This window comes from Garra rufa, chromosome 1 (assembly GCF_049309525.1).
Source record: "Garra rufa chromosome 1, GarRuf1.0, whole genome shotgun sequence".
Lineage (NCBI taxonomy): Eukaryota > Metazoa > Chordata > Actinopteri > Cypriniformes > Cyprinidae > Garra > Garra rufa.
In genome coordinates, this window is record NC_133361.1 from 74,287,181 (window position 1) to 74,308,461 (window position 21,281).

General features: G+C 42.4%; 2 protein-coding genes across 2 annotated transcripts in view; both read right to left on the reverse strand.

Annotated features, from left to right (window-relative positions):
- LOC141319911 (NACHT, LRR and PYD domains-containing protein 12-like) overlaps positions 1-21,281 on the reverse strand; it is an 812,443-nt gene that overhangs the window by 480,728 nt on the left and 310,434 nt on the right. The gene's annotated exons all lie outside the window — the stretch shown is intronic.
- LOC141338761 (complement C3-like) overlaps positions 1-21,281 on the reverse strand; it is a 55,774-nt gene that overhangs the window by 21,466 nt on the left and 13,027 nt on the right. The window contains exons 13-20 of the mRNA XM_073844382.1: positions 9,730-9,921; positions 9,496-9,648; positions 9,295-9,424; positions 9,137-9,208; positions 7,506-7,700; positions 4,038-4,146; positions 3,734-3,822; positions 2,083-2,222 (exon numbers count right to left, since the gene is read on the reverse strand). Of these exons, the coding sequence (XP_073700483.1) occupies positions 2,083-2,222; positions 3,734-3,822; positions 4,038-4,146; positions 7,506-7,700; positions 9,137-9,208; positions 9,295-9,424; positions 9,496-9,648; positions 9,730-9,921 (1,080 nt within the window). The remainder of the gene's footprint in view (positions 1-2,082; positions 2,223-3,733; positions 3,823-4,037; positions 4,147-7,505; positions 7,701-9,136; positions 9,209-9,294; positions 9,425-9,495; positions 9,649-9,729; positions 9,922-21,281) is intronic.

A 21,281-nucleotide genomic window follows, 5' to 3' on the forward strand; every position in this document is an offset into this window, starting at 1 on the left:
TATCTCAGAGAACCACCCAACGGCAAACCATTAAAATTTTGAAACGTTTCAAAACACGTTGGTTTTAGCTGGTTTAAGCTGGAAGTAGCTGGTTTTAGCTGGTCTCCCAGCCTGGCCAAGCTGGTCAAGCTGGTTTAAGCTGGTGCTTTTCCAGCCTGACCAGCTAAGACCAGCCTGGCCAGGCTGGAAAAATGGCCAAAGCCCCTCTAAAACCAGCCTGACGACCAGCTATGACCGGCTAAAACCAGCCAACCAATCTAGGCTGGTTTTAGCTGTTTTTTTTCACCAGGGCAGTCTGACAAATAAAATCTGATTAGTAATGTGTGAAGCTGGTAATGTTGTTGGTGCAGTTGTTTAATCAGCCCCTGCTGAGCTCTTGAAAGATTTAATATCTTCTTTTACGCCAGGCATAGAGTCCAGGTACCATCTCACACTGTACAAGATTGCATGCGATGTAAAGCCAAAGCTCACGATTTATACGCCCACACTATACGGTCCAATTGATGAACTGCAACTTGACCACTCACACTATACATGTAAAATCAACAAGTCACACCCCCTGAACTTGGAAGTGTTTCAGAAAAATAAACGTTACCAAGAGAGAAACATGATATGTGGATGATGATAAAAAAGGCTTGTGTTGCTGCCATAACTCTACAAGTTTAGCCACTGTCACTTCGTTCCACACCACATGCTTTGTCACCATGGTTTCATTTCTGCTTTTGTGCAGGCACAGTGAGCACAGAAACACTGAGTTAAGGTGATTTCATCTTCAACTGTGGCTGAAGTCAGTTGTAGTTTTGAGCAGGTGCTCATCATTAATACCCTTTTAACACAGCCAGCTGATTTCCCCAGAGGTGAAACCAAATCATTCCTTTCAAGTCACAAGCAAGTCTCACGTCAAATCCCAATTCATCAAAGAGTTAAAGTTATGGAGATAATTAAGTGGCTACTTCCCTGATAGCACACGTACATCTTGGAGACGTCTATTTGACGTCGACATTTACATCTGCAAGACGTAGTTTGCTCATTTGCAGTACGTCTATTGGACGTTTCATATCAGATGTCTAATAGACGTCTATTAGATGTCTTCAAGATGGTTATTATTTAGAATGTATGTAAAACTGACATCTTACAGACGTCTGCCAGACGTTTGTACACAGCAGATGCTTTCCAGATCACAAGATCTTTAACAGACATCTTGCAGACGTATGTGTGCTATCTAGGTTATATGATGATTATGTATTAGTGGCCCAGATAGCATATGCATGTCTACAAGATGTCTGTTAAAGATCTCTTGATCTGGAAAGCATCTGCTGACATCTGTAAGATGTCAGTTTTACATACATTCTAATTAATAAACATCTTAAAGACATCTAATAGACATTTATTTGACATCTGATAGGAAACGTCCAATAGACTTATTGCAGATGAGCAAACTACATCTGGCAGATGTAAATGCAGACGTCAAATATACATATCCAAGATGTACATGTGCTATCAGGTTATGCATGTCTACAAGATGTCTGTTAAAGATCTCTTGATCTGGAAAGAATCTGCTGTGTACAGACGTCTGGTAGACATCTGTAAGATGTCAGTTTTACATACATTCTGATTCATAAACATCTTAAAGACATCTAATAGACGTCTACTTGACATCTGATAGGAAACGTCCAATAGACTTATTGCAGATGAGCAAACTACATCTTGCAGATGTAAATGCAGACGTCAAATAGACGTCTCTGAGATGTACGAGTGCTATCAGGGGATAAACACCTGCTGTTAACAATCAATATCACACAAGAACTACAACTGACTTCATCCACAGCATTGGATGGAATCAGCTGCCAAAAAAAGAGCAATAGCAAAACAAAGCTACCATAATTATGGTCAAGGTTTGCTTTAGACCCTTTAAATAATTCAATAATTCTTACTAAACAAATGTCAAACAAGTGCTTCAATATTGAAAAGAAAAAAGCTAAATCAGGTCAGGCTTTTAGACATGAACAATTTTCGTACTATCCTCAAGAGTGGTGACAATTTTTCATAATTTCACAATTTTTGTCAGTAAACTGCACATACTGTCAGCTTCTCTTCGCTGTAATTGTAAAGAACAGCCTTTATTTCCAGTTGTTCATTGCGCACAGCTGAGTAAGGCATCTTCAGATCGATAAAAAAATCTTTCCTAACGGTCATCTCGTAAGGATCTGCCACACACATTCCTGCAGAGAAAAGAGGGAGCATCAAAGAAAAACAGATAATAATAGGGATGCACTGTACTCGTACACCGACAATAGGACAACAGAGAGCAGAATGGAGTTATTAGAGATTAAGGATGTCTATGAAGTACATGCAAAGGCATGGAATTTAGAGCTCAGGTATTGCATCCCACACAGTAAAACTCCCAGTGTTAAATAATTATATAATTCTTACTCTGTGTTAAAAAAGTAACATTGAAGCAGTGTTAAAATTAAAGGAGTAGTTCACTTTCAGAACAAAAATTTACAGATAGTGTTCTTACCCCCTGTTCATGTCTTTCTGTCTTCAGTTGTAAGGAAATTATGTTTTTTTGAGGAAAACATTTCAGGATTTCTCTCCATATAGTGGACTTCTATGGTGCCCCAGAGTTTGAACTTCCAAAATGCAGCTTCAAAGGACTCTAAATGATCCCAGCCGAGGAAAGAGGAGAGAAATCCTGAAATGTTTTCCTCAAAAAACATCATTTCTTTATGACTGAAGAAAGAAAGACATGTACATCTTGGATGACAAGGAGGTGAGTACATTATCTGTACATTTTAGTTCTGAAAGTGAACTACTCCTTTAAGGAGATAATGATTGACCATTGCTGAAAACACCTGGTGTTAACAAGCAGAATCAATAAAGGAGAAAATCAGTTTTTAAGTTACCATTGTGGTGGTCAATGTTTGCTTTAGTTGGCCTCTTGACCCTTGACTTTTGTTTTGCTGCTGTGACTAAGTTTCTAGTTACACAGGAGAGATTTCTTAAACGTTCTTCTGATTAGAACTTTAACACAGACTTTAGTATATGGATCTTGGCAGATTCTGATAAACAGATCAACTCTGACCAATTAGAAAACAAGCAATTAAAAAGTCATATTAAAAACAGCCAAAAGCAAAAAAGTAAGAATAAAGCAAATTACTAAAACAGTTTAGATCATAATTTATTCATGCTGCAATGCATGATGGGAGCCATGGATGAGTTTTGATTGGCTACAACATGCTTTTTGGATGGTCATAGTTTTTGAGGTTCACACACTAACTCTTACAAGTTTTACGATCAGAACAACTTTAAAGAATTCTTTTTCAGAACTTATTGAAAAGGTTTTATCTGCTGTAGAATCACAGAACTGTTATAATCAGTAACTTAAATCTAACACAAAGATTTGTAAAGCAAACACTAATCACAATGATGGTAATTTTAAATATTGTTTTTCTCCTTTGGTGAGACAGATCAGGTCTTCTATAATGGTCAATCATCACTCAATTAATCACTTAATTACCTCATTAACTTTAACACTCTGAGTGAGAATTATATAAACACTGGCGGTTTTACTGTGGATTATACAGGACAGCAGTCCAAAATAGTTATTCAAATCACCAAACAGGCTAAACCCCCGTCTCACTTCAGACACACAGCACTCTAATAAGGGGTAATAAAGTAAAAAATGGTATCAGTGCATCCTAATAAATAACAAACAAGAGCGTCTTTTTACCATGGGTGTTGGACAGGCTGATGGCTGTGATCTGCCAGGTTGTGATGGAGTCTTTTATTGTTTCAGATATAAAGGTAGATGTTTCAGCACTAGGAAGAAACCAAGACACAGTTATGGACAAATCTCTTCAACATTTACTGCCAGCTCCTCCAAGATTTTTGAAACAAATATTATTATTATTATTCCAATTCCAATCCTATCATTTGCTTTCCACCACTTTAGTTTTCATTTTTTAGTTTTCACCTTGCTGAAAAAACAATATCTTGGTTCTTTTTTTCGTAAACAATATATTAGTTTATCTCACCACAAACTGTTTGGTGGACAAGCAGGAAGATCAGTCTCTATCCAAAACCAGCTTTCAGGAAACCGAATACGCACTTCATCTGATTCCTCATCGAAATCATCTTCCTCGCCTAAACAAAAAACAAACTAGTATGCACCATTGGAATTTTAACACATTTATAATGTAATAAAACATTTTTATTTAAATGCTGTTCTTTTGAACTTTCTATCTACAGAGGCTCACAAGGAAGCATCCCCAGCAGCACTAAAGCAACAGAGTGAGGTTGCTGCAGCCCTCGCTGAGGCAAAAGGGTTGAGATTTCTGATTGCACAGGCGATTACGTCAGGTGTCAGTCTCAACTGAAGCTATCGCGCCCCGTTGGAGTCGAACCACATCAGTCACCTCTACAGCACATTGTCCATGTGTTGCAGTCTGAAACACCACCAGGGCTGCAATGCCTTATGGATAGTGATGTCAAAGATTCCCACAATAAACCTGATACTGACAAGTCAGAGATCAGTGCAAATACCTTGCCATAAATTCCAGATGCCACCATTCACCTCTTCATCATATAAAAAAAACACCACAGTCATCTTTAAACAACTACGCTAAGGTGAGTGAGATAGCCAGGTATTTAGCATGCAGTGAGCCTGTTAATTCAGGTCTTTTCAAGTTTGACAATAGTCCTGAGAATTATTGGGCGTAGAAGTCATCTTTCGTCAGTGCAATTGAAGGGTTGCACCTGTCACTGAGCAGTTACTCTAAATGGTAGGGAGAAAAGTCTTTATATCATGTGCAAAGGTTAAGATCTGTGCATACAAGTAACCCAGACATAGGTTTAAGAAGGTGCTCCGGGTGTGTTCACAGTGTATGTGAGTGTGTGCGTGTGCGTGTGCGTGTGCGTGTGCGTGTGCGTGTATGTGTGTGTTTTCACTACTCACTGCTATGTGTGTTCACTTGGATGGTTGAAATGCAAAGCACAAATTCTGAGTATGGGACGGCACACGTCACATCCTTTACTTTCCCATGGGCCATGGTAAGGATTCATTGACAACAACTTGCTTTCAGTGGACTAAATCATTACAAAAAGCTAGACCTGAAAATGAACCAAGCAGTGTCTTGCCTTTTGTGCCTCCGTCAAGGCAATCACAGTATTAAGGATTACATGGAAGACTATTGTGAACTCTATCACTAATATTATGCTGGTGCTTTGCTGGTGCTTTGCTGGTTTTTAATAGTGATCTGCTGGTTTATGCTGGTCCTTGACCAGCATAAACCAGCAAAGGACCAGCAAAGGACCATCAAAGGACCAGCATAAACCAGCTAAAACCAGCATCCCAGTACCAAAACATACCTAACCAGCATATGCTGTTTTTTTCAGCAGGGTTTACTGCAAACAGACTATTTTGAGGATACAACTGATTGTCATTCATGTGCCGCTCTGATTGCACTCGGAGCACACAAATACACTGCAGGCTCACTCCTGCTCGAATTCCAAGGAAAATCATCAACATTTGAGTCCATGTTGCTTTCATATTCATGCGAACTGTGCCACAGTTACCAAACTTGGCGTCAAACATGCTAGTATGAAAGTGCCCTTAAATTAAATCAAGATAAGAGATGTAAGGTCTCAGCAGATGATTAAACAACTCCACAAACAGTATTACCAGCTCCATTTATTACTAACTAGATCAAATTTATTTCTGTTAGATGTCTACAGAAGTTCTTAGTGAGAATTAACTGGGATTTAAATCTAATGTTTATTTCATTTGAACTCACCAAAATGGTATTCAAACTGATGTTGCAATGCCCCTGTTCATTCTCAAAAAGAACTTCAGTAGACCTCCAACAGAAATAAAGTTAATCTGGTTAGTAATGCGTGAAGCTGGTAATGCTGTTTGTGGAGTTGTTTAATCCTCCTCAGATCTTCAGAAATGTAATGTCTTTTATCGTCAGTTGATTTCATTTAGGTCAATTGTAGTTCTTGAGTTTCTGTTTGCCACTTTTGTCTGTTCTCTTCTTGGCTTCAGTGATTTTGCTTGTTAACAAACTTAGACAAGCTGAGAGGACTCTATAAATAATATATGAAGATTTTGTGGCTCAGATAAGGTCCAGTGTGAATTGTTTCTTTGCTCTTGGCTGACATGTGGCTTTGTTATGGCCTGCTTGTGGCCCAGATGTGACAAACAGGAGCGGTCCATTCAAGTGCCATCATTCAACATGTGCCAGATGTGGGCCAGATCTGGGCCAACACTACGTTGCTATCTGGGCTGCTGTTGGTGAGTTTGTGTTTCTGTTCATGCTAAGTCTGTTCAAGTCAAGTCTTTGTTTGTATTTAGGATTACACCGTTTCAATAAATTGCACATGGGCTCATCCACAACTTGCGTTTAGTGGACTAAATCGTTGCATTAATATTCATTCCTGTATACGAATGTGAGACTGCTAATGTGACACTTAGATTAAAACTGGTTATGGTTGTTCATTTTTTTATTATTATTTCGGCAGACCACACAATATGCACAGTGATTTGGAATAACAGAGTATTCACTTGTCTTAGGTGTTGATTTTAGATATTTCTGAAACGATCTGCAACTGTATTAGATGCAAATCCAATGGAAGGGATTTTATTAAAGCAATTTATCTGCATTACAGATTTGTGCAAACTTTTGCAATACGTCAATAAAAAACTATTGTGAAATGATGGCGTTTACATTACCCATGTCATGCAACTAAAACTCTCGCCATAAGTCACAATGATCGCTGTTGGTAGATTTACGTATTATGTATTTTTATCGCAGCTGACACACTAGTGATTTTTTTTAATCGAAGGAGATGTAGACATGTATTTTTAGCAAAGCAGCACAGAGAGCTGCTTCTGTTGCTGTGGCACGGCTGATATAAATACAAGCATTGACTAAAGTGGCCGCAGTCAGCTCCGGCAGTCGTGTCGGAGACGTAATGCGCTATAGATGCATTGTCAATAAGGGTTATTCAAGCATTAATGGCAAGGAAAGCCCCTTATACTTGTGAGCAGACACTTATGAGGTGTTTTGGGATGTTATAGTACATTAAAAAGTGGTCATGTGACTTTTATGTATGCCAAGTGAGCTGTAAAAAAACAAATCATTGCCGTTTTGAGACATTTTCTGTTTTCGATTGCCTGAAAAACCACTTCATGTAAGCATAAAAACTTTTTTGCAATATATGGGAATTTTTACAGAATTGACATTTCCATTGAGCAATGGAAACTCAGCTACTGGTGGTAACTTTATCCTCTGGTGAGATGTAAGAAAATTAGAGAATTTGTGATCATAAAATTGTAGCTATAATTTACCCACAAGCACTCTAAAAAATTGTTTCTATACATTATATCATGTGAAACTGCAATTTAGCATGAAAAAAGCAATAGTTCTATAGGCTTGCTGAAATCACATTTTTAGAGCTGTATATAATAAATATATATTTTGCAAATGAGGCTAAAATCTCACTGCGGGCCAGAAGAAACTCTTTCTCTGCGAAGTCCTCCGTGTGGCGTCTCTTCTCCCTGCAGCAGTGCAGAAAGACTGCAACACATTCCTCTCCATATACGATGAATGAAGTCCGCCGTTCACAAGAGTAGCCGAGTTTATTGTCTTGCAATCCATCCACACAGCACTTCTTCAGTTCACCAGAGTACTGACCAGCTGAGAAGATAATGTAAGTGTAGAAACAATGAGGGCAAAAATAGCACAACTGCATAAAAAGGATTTAGGAGAAAATCTAATTGTGATTTTTTTTTTCTCGGGATAGGATGGTAAATCGATGCATTGTGATTTGTTGGATCGATTCTTGTCTAGGGTCTTGTCTACTGAAACGATTGGTCATTTTCTCAGAAAAATATATTTGATATACCTTTTAAGCACTGAAACTCGTCTCGCACTAGGGCTGTTGGCGATGTTACGTACTACGCAATCACGTCGAAACGATGTATGCGGAACTACAGACCGTGTTTACAAAGCAAACTTTCAAAGACAAATGCTCTTTACCAACAAAGTACAAGGTAAAGTACAACAATGTCGGACGATTTTGAAGCTCGAGGAGAACATGAGATGGAGTTTTTCCGCCGTTAACCTACCTTTTTGAGCCAGAATACACAGACCTGATTGCATAGATTACGTACGAACGCACATCACAGCCCTAGTGCTGGACGAGTTTCAGTGCTTAAAAGGTATATTAAAAATATTTTTCTGAGAAAATGGCCGATCGTTTCGGTAGACAAGGCCCTTCTTCGTCGGCTGGGATCATTTACAGCCCTTCGAAACCGCATTTAAACTGCATTTTAAAGCTTCACATTTCAAAAGCACCATTTAAGTCCTTTATATGGAGAAATTTCCAGAAATGTTTTTCTCAAAAAACTACATTTCTTGACGATTGAAGAAAAAAAAGACATAAATATGGATGACAAGGGGGTGAGTAAATGATTGGTGAATTGTTGTTCTGAAAGTGAACTAATCCTTTAAAAGCTTCTTTTGTTGATAAGCGCTTCTCATTACAAATTTGGGAAGATGGTTGGTGCACGTTTCAATTCCAAATCCACATCCACGTTATAAGCAACCCAAACTTGAACTAAGATGCTGAAAACACTGTATCATAAGATACTTGTGTGTAAAAGAACATTCTGAAACACACACCGCATTTATTTAGCAAATTAATTAGCAGCCTTTGAAATTCAATCAATCACATTTAGCTGCGATGACAATTTCGGTTTTATTTCAATTTACATATGGGAATAGTTGGTGATATTAACGTCCTGTTTGTGGCACATTAGTACATGTGAGGGGGCAAACTTTTCAAAATACGTTAAAACCAAGCACACCATTGTTTTTCTTGTGAAATTCCCAATAAGTTTGATGTGTCACATGACCCTCTTCCTATTGAAAAAACAAAAGTTGGATCCAAGATTGCCGACTTCAAAATGGCCACCATGGTCACCATCCATCTGGAAAAGTTTGCCCCCTCACATATACTAATGTGCCACAAACAGGACGTTAATATCAACAACCATTCCCAATTTATTAAGGTGTATCCATTTAAATGGCCCACCCTGTATTATGCAGCCCTAATAAAACAGCTTCCTTACCCAGGGTAGTGGTGATCTGCCGAAGACTCTGCGCTCTGCGTTTTCTCTTAGATTGGACAGGGCACTCATTATCTACAAGAATATGAGAGGTCTGTTTAAGAATATAGAGCATGGCAACAGTGACACCTTAAATCCAGCTAAATTAACTGCTGAAGTACTTGTCCTGGTCTTGGTTCCTCCTGCAGTGTTGGACTCAAACATCAGACCTGCATCATCGAAAACCCCCATACTGTCCTTTCCGCTTCCTGCCGTACAGCCGGTGTCATGCTTCTCGATGACATCCCAGATCTAAAGCAGCAAAGAGATGAAGTAATTTTAAGTGTAAAACTACTGAGGTTATTTTAGACGAGTTTAATTACCTTTGTCTGAGTCAGTCTGTTCTTGTCATTAAGGACATAGACACCCTTATCTACAGCGACCAGCCCGATTTTAGCTCCAGGGTCTCCAGTGATTTTCACATTGACTTCTTTTCCTGGTCTTTTTTGTCCTGGGTCCTTCACCTCGACTTTGAGCTGTGGTTGAAAACAGTATGAATATGTTCATAAATGTTGATGATTTCTATGGGAACTCATCATGCCCATGGTTTCACCCACCGTTCCCAAGCACGTGTCCTTCACATCGACCCAGACTGAATCAGACACCACTTCAGATGAACCCAGATGGAAATAAGCCACAAAGCGGAAGGAAGGAACCATGTCTTTGGTAACAAGTAGAGACAGAGTCACTAGAGGTTGTCCTGTTCGCTTAAACCTGTGTACTTGCACAATCTGACCTTTACTCAAAATCTGTGGGAATAATGACAAATACAGGCAGCATGAATTAGCATTAATGTTTTTATATTTATTTATAATTCAGTATATAAAAAGAAACTGCAAAACAGCTAAAAGCCGCAATTAGGGACCCAGGCACATCAGACAAAATGAGAAGCTAAGCGTGGCAGGGAGCATCAGACAAACTGCAGCATTGAGTAATTAAAGACTTTTTTTTTTTTTTTTTAAGATTTATTTTTTGGCCTTTTTGCCTTTATTTATAGGACAGATCAGATAGGACAGGAAGCGAAGTGGGTGAGAGATAGGGGGCAGGAACGGGAAAGGTCCTCGAGTCGGGATTCGAACACGGGACGCCCGTAGCGCAACAGCGCTATATGTCGGCGCGCTAACCACACGGCTATTGGCGCCGACAATTAAAGACATTTTAAGATTATTATTTAATGGTTTATCAATTTTGCCCAATAGGTGGCACTGTTACCAAATTAATGTGCTGTGATCAGTGTAGGGATGGGGAGTTGACTCCAAAAGAGTTGATTCCTCGACTCTAAATAGCCCTAGAGTCTGAGTCGACTCCAGCACTGGAATCAACTCTCAGTGTCGAATCCGAAATCGTGGATGTTTTCACTAATTCTCAAATTTTTATATACAGTAGTGCATAGCAGTTGAGTGCTGTATATAAGCAAAGAGTGAACCAAATTAAGATCCATTTGCAGTGCAGTTTGTAGCCTATGCGGTGCAGAAGCAGCACGGGCTCAGTGCTTATGTACAAGATGCGTTTGTAGTGCGCTATGATCCACGGCTGTTTACAACCATTATTTTGATTTTGCACAGTGATTATCTTTTAACACAGCAATACTATCAGTGATAGTTATAGTCATTGATATCATAGACATATTCACGACATATTCATAGACACAGCCAATTTTACTTCTGTACTGATTAAGTATATACAGTGCCTTGCAAAATTATTCATACCACTTAATTTTTTCACATTTTGTTATGTTGCAGCATTATGTTAAACTGCTTTAAATTACTTTTTTTCCCACATAAATCTACACTCCCTACTTCATAATGGCAAAAAAAAAAATAAAAAAATAGGTTTTTAACATTTGTGCAAATTTATTAAAAATAAAAAACTGAAAAGATCCCAAGATCCCGTTGCATAAGTATTCATACCCTTTTCTGGGACACTGGAAATGTATCTCAGGAGCATTCATATTGCTTCTAGACGTTCCTACACTTGGAGTGGAGTTAAACTGTGGCAAATTCATTTGAATGAGTCTGATTTAGAAAGACACACACCTCTCAGAAAAGGTCTAACAGCTGAGAATGCATATCAGAGCAAAAACCAAGTCCTGAGGTCATGATAACTGCCTGTAGAGCTCAGTGACAGACTTGCGCTAAGGCAATGATCTAGAGAAGAGTTCAGAAACAAATCTGCTGCATTGAAGGTTGACAGAAGCATTCTCCATAATGGAAGACGATTGGAACAACTAGGACTCTAGAAAATGTCTGCCAGCCCCCATCGAAGATGACAGAGATGGAGAGGTGAAAAGGTGAGGCAAAGAATGGCAGATAATTTTCAAATGCAGATGTGCAAAGCTTGTCACATCAGACCTAAAAAGACTTGAGGCTGTAAAGCTGCTTCAACTATGTACTGAGTTAAGGGTATGAATACTTATTTCAGTGTTTTATTTTTAATAAATTTGTAAAATTAGCTAATCTGTTTTTCCTTTGTCATTATTATGGTGTATGGAGTGTAAATTGATGTGGGGAAAAAAAAATATTTAAAACAGTTTAACATAATGCTGCAACAAAACAAAATGTAAAAAAATAATAATAATAATAATAATAATGAATAATTTTGCAAGGCACTGTATGTATATTAGGATGCTCAAGCAAGTGGCAAAACATGTAAAGACAGTCTACCGTCTATTTTACTTACGGTAAAAGGTAGTAGGCTATCATAAATTAAAATTAAAACGTAGGTCCTGACATAAACAACCGTCTCCCCTGATAAAAAAAAACAAAACAAAAAAAACAGCTAAAACCAGCCTAGGCTGGTTGGCTGGTTTTAGCTGGTCATAGCTGGTGGGCAGGCTGGTTTTAGAGAGGTGTTGGCCCCTTGTCCAGCCTGGTCAGGTTGGTCTTAGTTGGTCAGACTGGGAGACCACCAGCTAAAACCAGCTACTTCCAGCTTAGCCCAGCTAAGACCAGCCAACCAGCCTAGACTGGTTTTAGCTGTTTTTTTTCAGCAGGGTCGTGCCTTTACAAGTAATCCTGAATTGTGGATTGAATAGTGTAAGCAGCACTACACAGCCACATGAAAACAGTGGCGCAACCGGTGTTTCTCATAGCATAGGCAAGACTGTGTGCCAAATCTTCTGACACTGCCAGAATTTCATCTGAGATGAAAAATTTTTTGATTGCAACGGCCATTAATCGTCTGTCAGTGAACATGTCAAACTAACGATCAAAGACTACAGATTTTGGCCTAGGATTATAGGAATCTTTTGGCTTATCATGGCCAATGTCGCACAATGTGCGCCTGGCTTAAATCGAATCGAGGAGGTTTCCAAAAACCTCGAAGCTGGGTTTAACTTAAACTTTCAATAAAATAAAAACAAAATTTAAATATTGCATAAAACATTTGCGAATCTAATGAGTCAAAGAGAACTAAATCAGTGAATACCACAGAGAAAAGTAGGAGAATCCACTGAATATAATACATTTTTATATATAATAAATTAGTTGCAGCTCAGAGTGATCGAACAGAACACAATAAATGCAGTCATTGCTTTTAGAGGCAGATTATTTGGGAACGCCTTGTAAGTCTTGTAAGAGGCAATTATACAGAAATACTTGCTTAGGCACAAATGACAAATTTTACCAACTGGCAGCAGGAAGTGTCTCTTTTAAAAATGCTTTAATATCACATATTTTTACCGATTTGCTTCAAATGTTATCAGAATAATGTCAAAACATGGCAGATGTAGATTTGCAAATGGATTCTTGATATCTTAAATAGTGTTGCCATGGCAATGTGTCAAATGTGAATAATCTAGTAAGGTTTTTTTCAGGCATTTGCACATCACATCAGCATTGTTCATAGTTAGACACTGGCAAAAGCTCATAAATGGGTGTGGAGGAGGTGCTCTATAGTGTCACCCTTTGACAAAGGTGAGGGGTTTGGTTCCCCTTCAGTCAAATCACTTCGACATTACATTGGGAATCGCCTGAGAGACCAATCATCTCATCTCAATCATCTCAATGAACATTGGCGAGTGGTATTTGCGTGCCAAGCCACTCCCCCGTACATACGGGTATATACGATGGCGGCGCGCACCACTCATACAGTTTTTCGCTTTCAGAGCCTTCATGCTCAAGCCTTCGCTTCTAACAGAAGAAAAAAACTTCACGTTCCTGAAGAAAATGTGAGTGGTGCTTGCAGTGGCAAAACTCGGCCCTCGGTTGCTATGGTGTTGATATGTAGTTGCTATGGCACCCAGGATGGTTGGTTCTGATGGGCGGCCATTTTCACGGCCACATTAAGCCTCCTGCTCTCCAGCGAGCAAGCTTCATTGAGTGCACAGAGTGCCGCAGTTTCCTCCCTGGGCAGACCAGGACTAAAAGTGCAATTTCTCATGGCCGTGTAGAGATGTTCTTTTCAGAATGGCTTTCCAGCCGTGCGCTTCTGGGTGCTGCAGTTACCTCACCTCTCTGGACGGACATGAAAGCTGTTTCACATGTCTGGGCCGCAAACATGCTGAAGCAGCTTTCACGGTGGTTCGTGCGTTCACTGCGAACGCATGACCATGGGTATGCTGAAGACTCGCCGCTCGCTCGCGAGTAAACCCCCCCCCCCGCCCCACGGCCAGCTCTTGGATCGGAAAAGTTTTTCAGCCGCTGTGGCGAGGCATGAGGGGGATTTTACAAGTCACGGCCCCAAAAGCCCTGCGGTCTTGTGCTCATCAGCAGTACACCTGGGCTGGGCGTCTTCTTTGGCACTCCACAGGAGGAAGAGATGTCGGTTGCAGCATCAGAGGGAGAGTCAGGGAGTGAGGACGCTGTCCCGGCAGCGCAGCGCCCCTCCGTGGTTGCTGCTCCGTCGGAGATAGACTCCGAGCTCTCGGCTATGCTCCTCCGAGCCGCCAGGGGGATCGGTCTGGAGGTTACTCCATCGCCTTCAGCCGATTCTTCCCGGCTGGATGACTGGTTCCTGGGGAGGGCTCCGGCGGCACCACGCCGCGGGCCAGGCTGCCTCGGCCCTGCACGCTATGGCAACTCTGCAGGTCTACCAAGCCAAGGGGTTGAAACAGCTGCACAAGGGTGGTTCTGACCAAGGCGTGATGCAGGAACTCCACGATGCCACCTACAGCAGGAGAGCGGTGCCACCCGTGGCACTGGGACCGGCCCGAAACACCCGCAAGAAAACTGCAAAACGTCCCTGACGCGGGCATCCCAGAGGTGATTGAGACTGCTCTTTAGGGGACGATGACATCTACGTTCCCCGCTCCTGGTGGAGGGCCGGGGGCCACTGAGTACTTCAATGCTGCCGTCGGCCCATCGGTCGACGGTACCCACATTTACACAAAAAGAGCTATTTCTCACCTCTGGGCTCCGGCCTCGAGTTTCCTTCCTGAGCAGCGCTTACACTCCTCGGAACCAGACTCAGGGCCTTCTGTCGCCAGCACGGGAACCAGGGAAGAAGGTAAGCACTGCTTAGTGCAGTTAGACACTTCTCCAGGACGTTTATCCTTCTGGGTTCTGTCTCCTTCCCTGTCTTCCCCTAGGCTGCCCCACCTCGGTCAATCTTCCCTTGATACCACTACGCTGGTTGATACGGATGGTACAGCTTTGCGTTTCAACTCACCAGGCGTCCGCCCAGGCTCAGAGGTACCCTTTACATTTTTTCATTTGGGCAGGCGTGCCTCTGTCCTACTGGCGAAGGACGTGATCCATCCTGTCCATCCAGCCGGGACGAGGTCAGGGTTTTACAGCCCCTACCTCACGTGCCCAGATAGAGTGGTGGGTTAACACCCATCCTGGATGGAGCTCTGTTCCGGTCCCTTCTCAGGCTGTCGGCACAGATGCTCACGACGAATCACATACAGGTATGTTTCCGTCTCCAGAGTTGGGTTGCAGCCATCTGCCTGAAGGGCACCCGCTGTCGCGTCTCGATCTTTCCCCATCGCACACCCCTTCTGCGGTCTACTCCAGGGATCGAACGCTTCAGTGCGAGGTGCTTCCATTTGGCCAGTCCCCTCCTCCCTGCCTTCTTTAGGCCACGGGGGCTCCCCTGTCCCCTCTTCGGCAGACAGGAATTCGCGTCTCCAACCGTCTCTTCGACTGGTGCTTTCCAGCCCACTCGTGAGTTCTGTTGTGCAAATATAAGGGACCTGGTGCTTCGGCACCCCTGCCATCTGGTCCTTCAGGTCAACCAAGGGAAGATCCCTTTTTCTCGGTCGGGAGCCCGACTCGGTCCTCAAGATGGCCCGCCTTACTACCAAGAGCGCGCAGTCAGTGCTGTAGTCCCTGAGTTAATCAGGCAAAATACAGCGGTCCCTCTCAAAACACAGAGGCTCCTGGGGCACATGACAGCTCTAGCCGCTTTGCCGCTAAGCTTGTTCCATGTGAGACCGCTTCAGCACGATCGAGTCCCATGATGGGCATAGCACCTCGGCTCTCTCCGGACTGGTGTTTTCCCGCAGTATTGCCGACAAGTCAGCCCGTGGCCTACCACGGGTTGGGATGCCATGTACGACAGATCCATAAAGCTTGTCCACCGTCTGCTCCCACGGAGTCTAACGTGGCAGATTTTGCTGCTTGCCATTCACTTGAAGCCAGGGAAACTCAACCGTTGGCCTCAGTCGAGCCAGAATTCCTGTCACTTAAGACAGCGCTCCTGACTGCCCTGGCTTCCGTTAAGAGGGTAGGAGACCTACAAGCTTTCTCTGTCAGCGAAGCGTGTCTATAATTTGGGCCCGGCGACTCTCACGTTATCCTGAGACCCCGGCCCGGCTATTGTGCCCAAGGTTCCCACCACGCCTTTCCGCTATCAGGTGGTGAACCTGCAAGCTCTGCCCCTGGAGGAGGCAGACCCAGCCTTGCGACCTTGTGTCCATAAATGTTGATCTCACTCTGCACTTCAGACGCGCCGAGCAGCTCTTATCTGCTTCGGAGATCAGCAGAAAGGGAATGTTGTCTCCAAACCGAGGTTGGCTCATTGGGTGGTAGATGCCATCTCCCTGTCATATATCAAGGACTGCCATGCCAAATGGAGTGTTGCCTCACCCTATGCGTTGGCTCATGGTGCCTCACTAGCAGATATCTCTAGAACTGCGGGCTGGGCGACACCAAATACCTTCGCCAGGTTTTATAGACCTTTTGCGTAGAGGCCGTCTCCTCCCGTGTCCTAACATAAGGACTTCAGGTGAGCGGGAGGTCGGCTGGTGTCGGTTTGCTGCGCCATTCCCACGAGGATTATTCTTACACTATTCCCCAGGATGTAGCCCCTTGGTGAACCCTGGGTCCTCCATGCCCCGCAGTCAGGGCTAGATGCGGAGTATTTCTGACTATGCTCCTGCCAGGGTCTCCTTCGCCCTGCAGGTCGTGGATATATATTTTTTCCAGAAGTCAGCCAGAAGGCTCTTTTTCCCTCGTAAGTCCCTAAGAGATTACGGACATATTGAATTTTTCCACTTCCAAATGACTTTTATGTGCTCCGCCCCCCCAACCCATGCTTCAGTACATCTGGCATTCCTGTGGGGTTCCCCACAATTGGCCCCCAGGACGTTGGGAAGGTTACATACACTCCCGCCTGCTGGCACGTATACTTGTTGGCACGTGAGTTTGTGCATAACACGGTGCCAGGGGTCGTGGCCTGTTCCATGGGTCAGTTCCCAATGTAACGTCGAAGTGATTCGACTGAAGGGGAACGTCTAGGTTACGAAGGTAACCGTCGTTCCCTGAAGGAGGGAACAGAGACGTTACATTCCCCTGCCACGCCCCTGGGTAATGTCTCCGTTCCCTCCTTCAGGGAACGAGGGTTACCTTCGTAACCTAGACGTTTTTCCTACAGTCACCAAACTTACATATATTGTTCATGATGGACAATTTTCAAATTTACAGTTATTAGCTATGACTAGCAGAAAGTCGGCTATTTTGGTTTGAATGTGAATCACCACATTCATCAAATGTATAAGGTTTTATTTGCATCTTTCATTTGTTTTGCTCTGTTTAATAATTCTGAATACAGATCTGTATATATTTATATACACAGTCAGGTTAGCATAGGTTAGTATAGTGGTATGTTGGCGTCTCTGTGTGGTCCTGTTTGGTAGGTTGACTTGTAGTTATTTATATATAAGTAGAAAACGGTCTAAACAAATGTAACATTTTTTTCTTTTGCTATTGCATTGTATAAATCAATTGTAAATTATTAACACAATTCAAAACAAAATATTTTAATTTTTCTTGAAAAAGCATGCAGTAAATTTACTTTTGTGGGAGTCATCAACGTGGTAGAACAGTTATCTTTATTTAAAATATTTAATACGTTTTGTAAAAGTAGCCTTAATACTTTTCATTTTGTTATTTTGGTATAAATCATACTGGGATGTATTCTAAAACCGATGTGGCGCCCCAACTAGACAATTTTCCACCAGCCACCAATGCTTAGAATGCCACAAAACTCAACACACACATCAGCATTAATCATAGTTAGACACTGGCAAAAGCCCATAAATGGGTGTGAAGGAGGCACTCTATAGCACAACCTTTTTAGGGTAGGTTAGGTTTTCCTACAGTCACCAAACTCGATACATGTATTGTTCTCATTAAGCCAGACAACTTTTTCATTTAGTTTTTAGCTGACCAACAGGAAGCCTGTTTTCTATTTTGGTTTGAACGTGGATTTTTGGACAAATAGACAAACATTATATGTTCGCAAACACTGAATAGCCTGCCTGGGGTACTCAGACCACATCTCTGTTATGCTAATCCCAGCAATCACACCACTTCTCAAATTTGCCAAACCAGTTCAAAAGCAGATCACGGTTTGGCCAGACAATGCTACTTCAACACTACAGGACTGCTTTCAGGACACAGACTGGAACATTTTTAAAGAGGCAGCCACCTACAATAACCAAACAGACCTGCAAGAATAGAACAGAAACAGTGACTGCTTACATCAAAAAGTGCATTGATGATGTGACAGTCACCAAGACCATCACCACACGTGCCAACCAGAAGCCGTGGATGACAGCAAAGGTTCATAGGCTGCTAAAAATCCAAGATGAGGCGTTCGGATCAGGAGATAAGGCAGCTCCCAAAACAGCAGGAGCCAATCTGGCAAACACCAATATGCTCAAAAAATCAACAATAACTTTAGTGACAGTACAGACACCCAGATTCTCTGGCAAGCCATTCGGAACACTGACTACAAGCCCCTGCCACAGGCCTGTGACGATGTCACATCCCTCCCAGATGCACTCAACCACTTCTACTCACGATTTGAGATGCAGAACAACACACCTCCAAATGTGACCAGGTACTGTTTCTCTCTGGCTTAAGCCACAAAAAGCTGCAGGTCCTGACAACATACCTGGCCGTGTACTAAGAGCTTCCGGCTTTGCTACTGTTCGGATGCTTTTGCTTACTGCTCCGCGCTTTGCTCCCTGCTTTTGAACTTTTCTCCGATTTTTCAAATATTTAACTTCAGCAGATGAGCACAGTGCTCATACAACACATTTTTGATACAAATATCACGAAAAAAGGAGACTTTTTGCCTCCCACTGCCAGCAGTTTACATTCCGGAGACGGGAAAACACAGCTGCCTACTTTCAACAGACAAGAAAGAAAATGCCTCTTCTGGAATCTACTTGCTGCACAAACTGCCACAGACTTCTACAAAGGATTGTGATTTTAGAAACAAAGTTACTTGCTGGACTTCCAAAACAGGCGGAACACACAGAAGATCATCATCACGGACCCCCTCAGCATACAGCCGGTGAGTCCTGTGAATCTAGTCAATATCGACAGTTTAGAAATGTAGAGGAACAAGCCAAAACTGATCGACACACAAATCGATGGCAAAAACAGGGAGCGAGACCCAAAGGCACTCGAGACATCAGACTATCAAGAGTATCTCGTATTGCTGCGGTATCATCCTCTACCCCAGATATGGCCACGACAAGGCTTGCAAAAACTGTTGTTTTACCACCCCCTATACAGCTAGAAAACAGATTTGATGCATTAATGAATGTGGGTGAGGAATCCCCAAATGTGACTGAACATGTATCATGTCAGCCAACTGCTAACATTGCTATAAACAGGCGCGCAAGGTCGAGCAGACAGCGGCACTCAGCTCAGAGTGCACCCGAGCCCAGGACTCTCATAGTGGGTGACTCCATTATCAGAAATATCAGTAGCAGAACTACAACTACATGCTGCTGTCCTCAAGCAACCGTCTCTGATGTGAACAAGGAACTTCGGAACATTCTAATGAAGCACAAGACTGCAAATCGAATCATCATCCATGTGGGAAAGAACGATATTCGGAAAGAGCAGTCAGAACTCCTAAAGAAGGATTTCGGTGAACTCATTGAAACACTTCAAAGATTTGAAATTCAGTCGTTCATCAGTGGACCACTCCCAGCAAGGGGAACTAACATGTTTTCACGGTTGCTCGGACTGAATACCTGGCTACAAAGAACCTGTAGTCTAAAAGGAGTCAACTTCATTGACAACTTCAATCTTTTCTGGGGCCATAGACAACTGTTCAAACTGGACGGCCTTCACCCAAACAAACTTGGTGCGAGAGTGCTTAAGGACAATATCTATTTTTCACTCCGGCATCCCTCAGTAGAATGTGTGAGTCTACCCAAAATGAATGGCACACACACACTTGGACAAAGTGACGACAGGACATCTTATCAGCTTCAGAGTCATCATGTGGCCAACACAACCAACAAGGACACTGACAACGCCACGCAGTCACAACAAGCACTGCTTATGGACACTTTCCTGGCTGAGCCCTGCGCACAGAGCTTATCACAGACAGACTCAACACCGAAGGACGACTTTCTGGTAAACAGTCAGAGAAGCCAGGACAACAACCTTTTCCAGCCACCGGAAACTCCAGAGCCAGAGCTCCATTCACCAGACACATTATCCCAGACTCTCCCACTCTTTTGCTGCAAGCCCCCAGTTATCAACTAAAAAACGGCAGGCGCCACAACCACCAAAGCCTGTGGGCCCAGCTCACCCTCCTCCTCCAGTGAGAGCTCTCCGGCCGCTGCCACAACGCCAGGGCTCAAACCCTCCTGCGTCTGCTGTGAGTGAACCAAAAACAACTGATAACAGCTCTCAGTGATATGTGTCGGGTCCCCGCTACGGTAACAGCAACAATCAGGAATGTTTACAAAACAAGCGGGAACCCAGTGTGCCTGTAGCTTTCCCTATTTCTGTTTTAATATGTGATAGAAAGTCCCATCTAATCTGAGGCTTATTAGGCATCAAACTAAGATTGCTCTAGAGACAAAAAGTGAAGCCATCAAGCTAGCATTTTTAAATGTTCGCTCACTAAAAAATAAATCACTTCTGATCAATGATTTTATAACCACAAACAACATGGATTTTATGTTTTTAAATGAAACATGGTTAGAAGACAGCTCTTATGCAACAGTCCTCAATGAAGTAGCCCCTCCTAGATTTATTTTCATGAATGTCTGCAGAGCTGGCAAAAGGGGAGGTGGTGTAGCTGCCCTATTAAAAGATGTCTATGAATCCAAACAAGTGTCATTTGGTCAGTACTTGTCTTTTGAATATCTAGGGATTCTGCTGAAAGGTGCTTGCATTCTGTTTATCATTATTTACAGGCCCCCAAAATACTCTCCAGCCTTTGTTGAAGAGTTCACAGAACTGCTATCAATGATTTGTTCAGAGTTTGACTGTTTTGCTATTGCAGGGGATTTTAATGTTCACATAGACAATGCAGAAAGCAAAACTACAAAAGAAATTATAACGGTTTTGAACACGTTTGACCTGATTCAGCATGTGCATGGGCCTACACACAATCGTGGACACACTCTTGATTTACTCATCAGTAAGGGTCTAAACATTTCATCCACTGTTATCAAGGATGTAGCACTATCTGATCACTTCTGTATTTTCTTTGATATATTGATCTCTGCTACCACTGAATCTAGATCTGTCTCTGTCAGGAAGAGATGCATTAACGATAACACTAGTGTGATATTTATGAAGGCTATATCTTCAATGCCAAGCATTTCTGCAGACTCTGTTGATTTTCTCCTGGACTCCTTTAACTCAAAAGTTAAGAATGTCATTGATGACATTGCACCTGTGAAGGT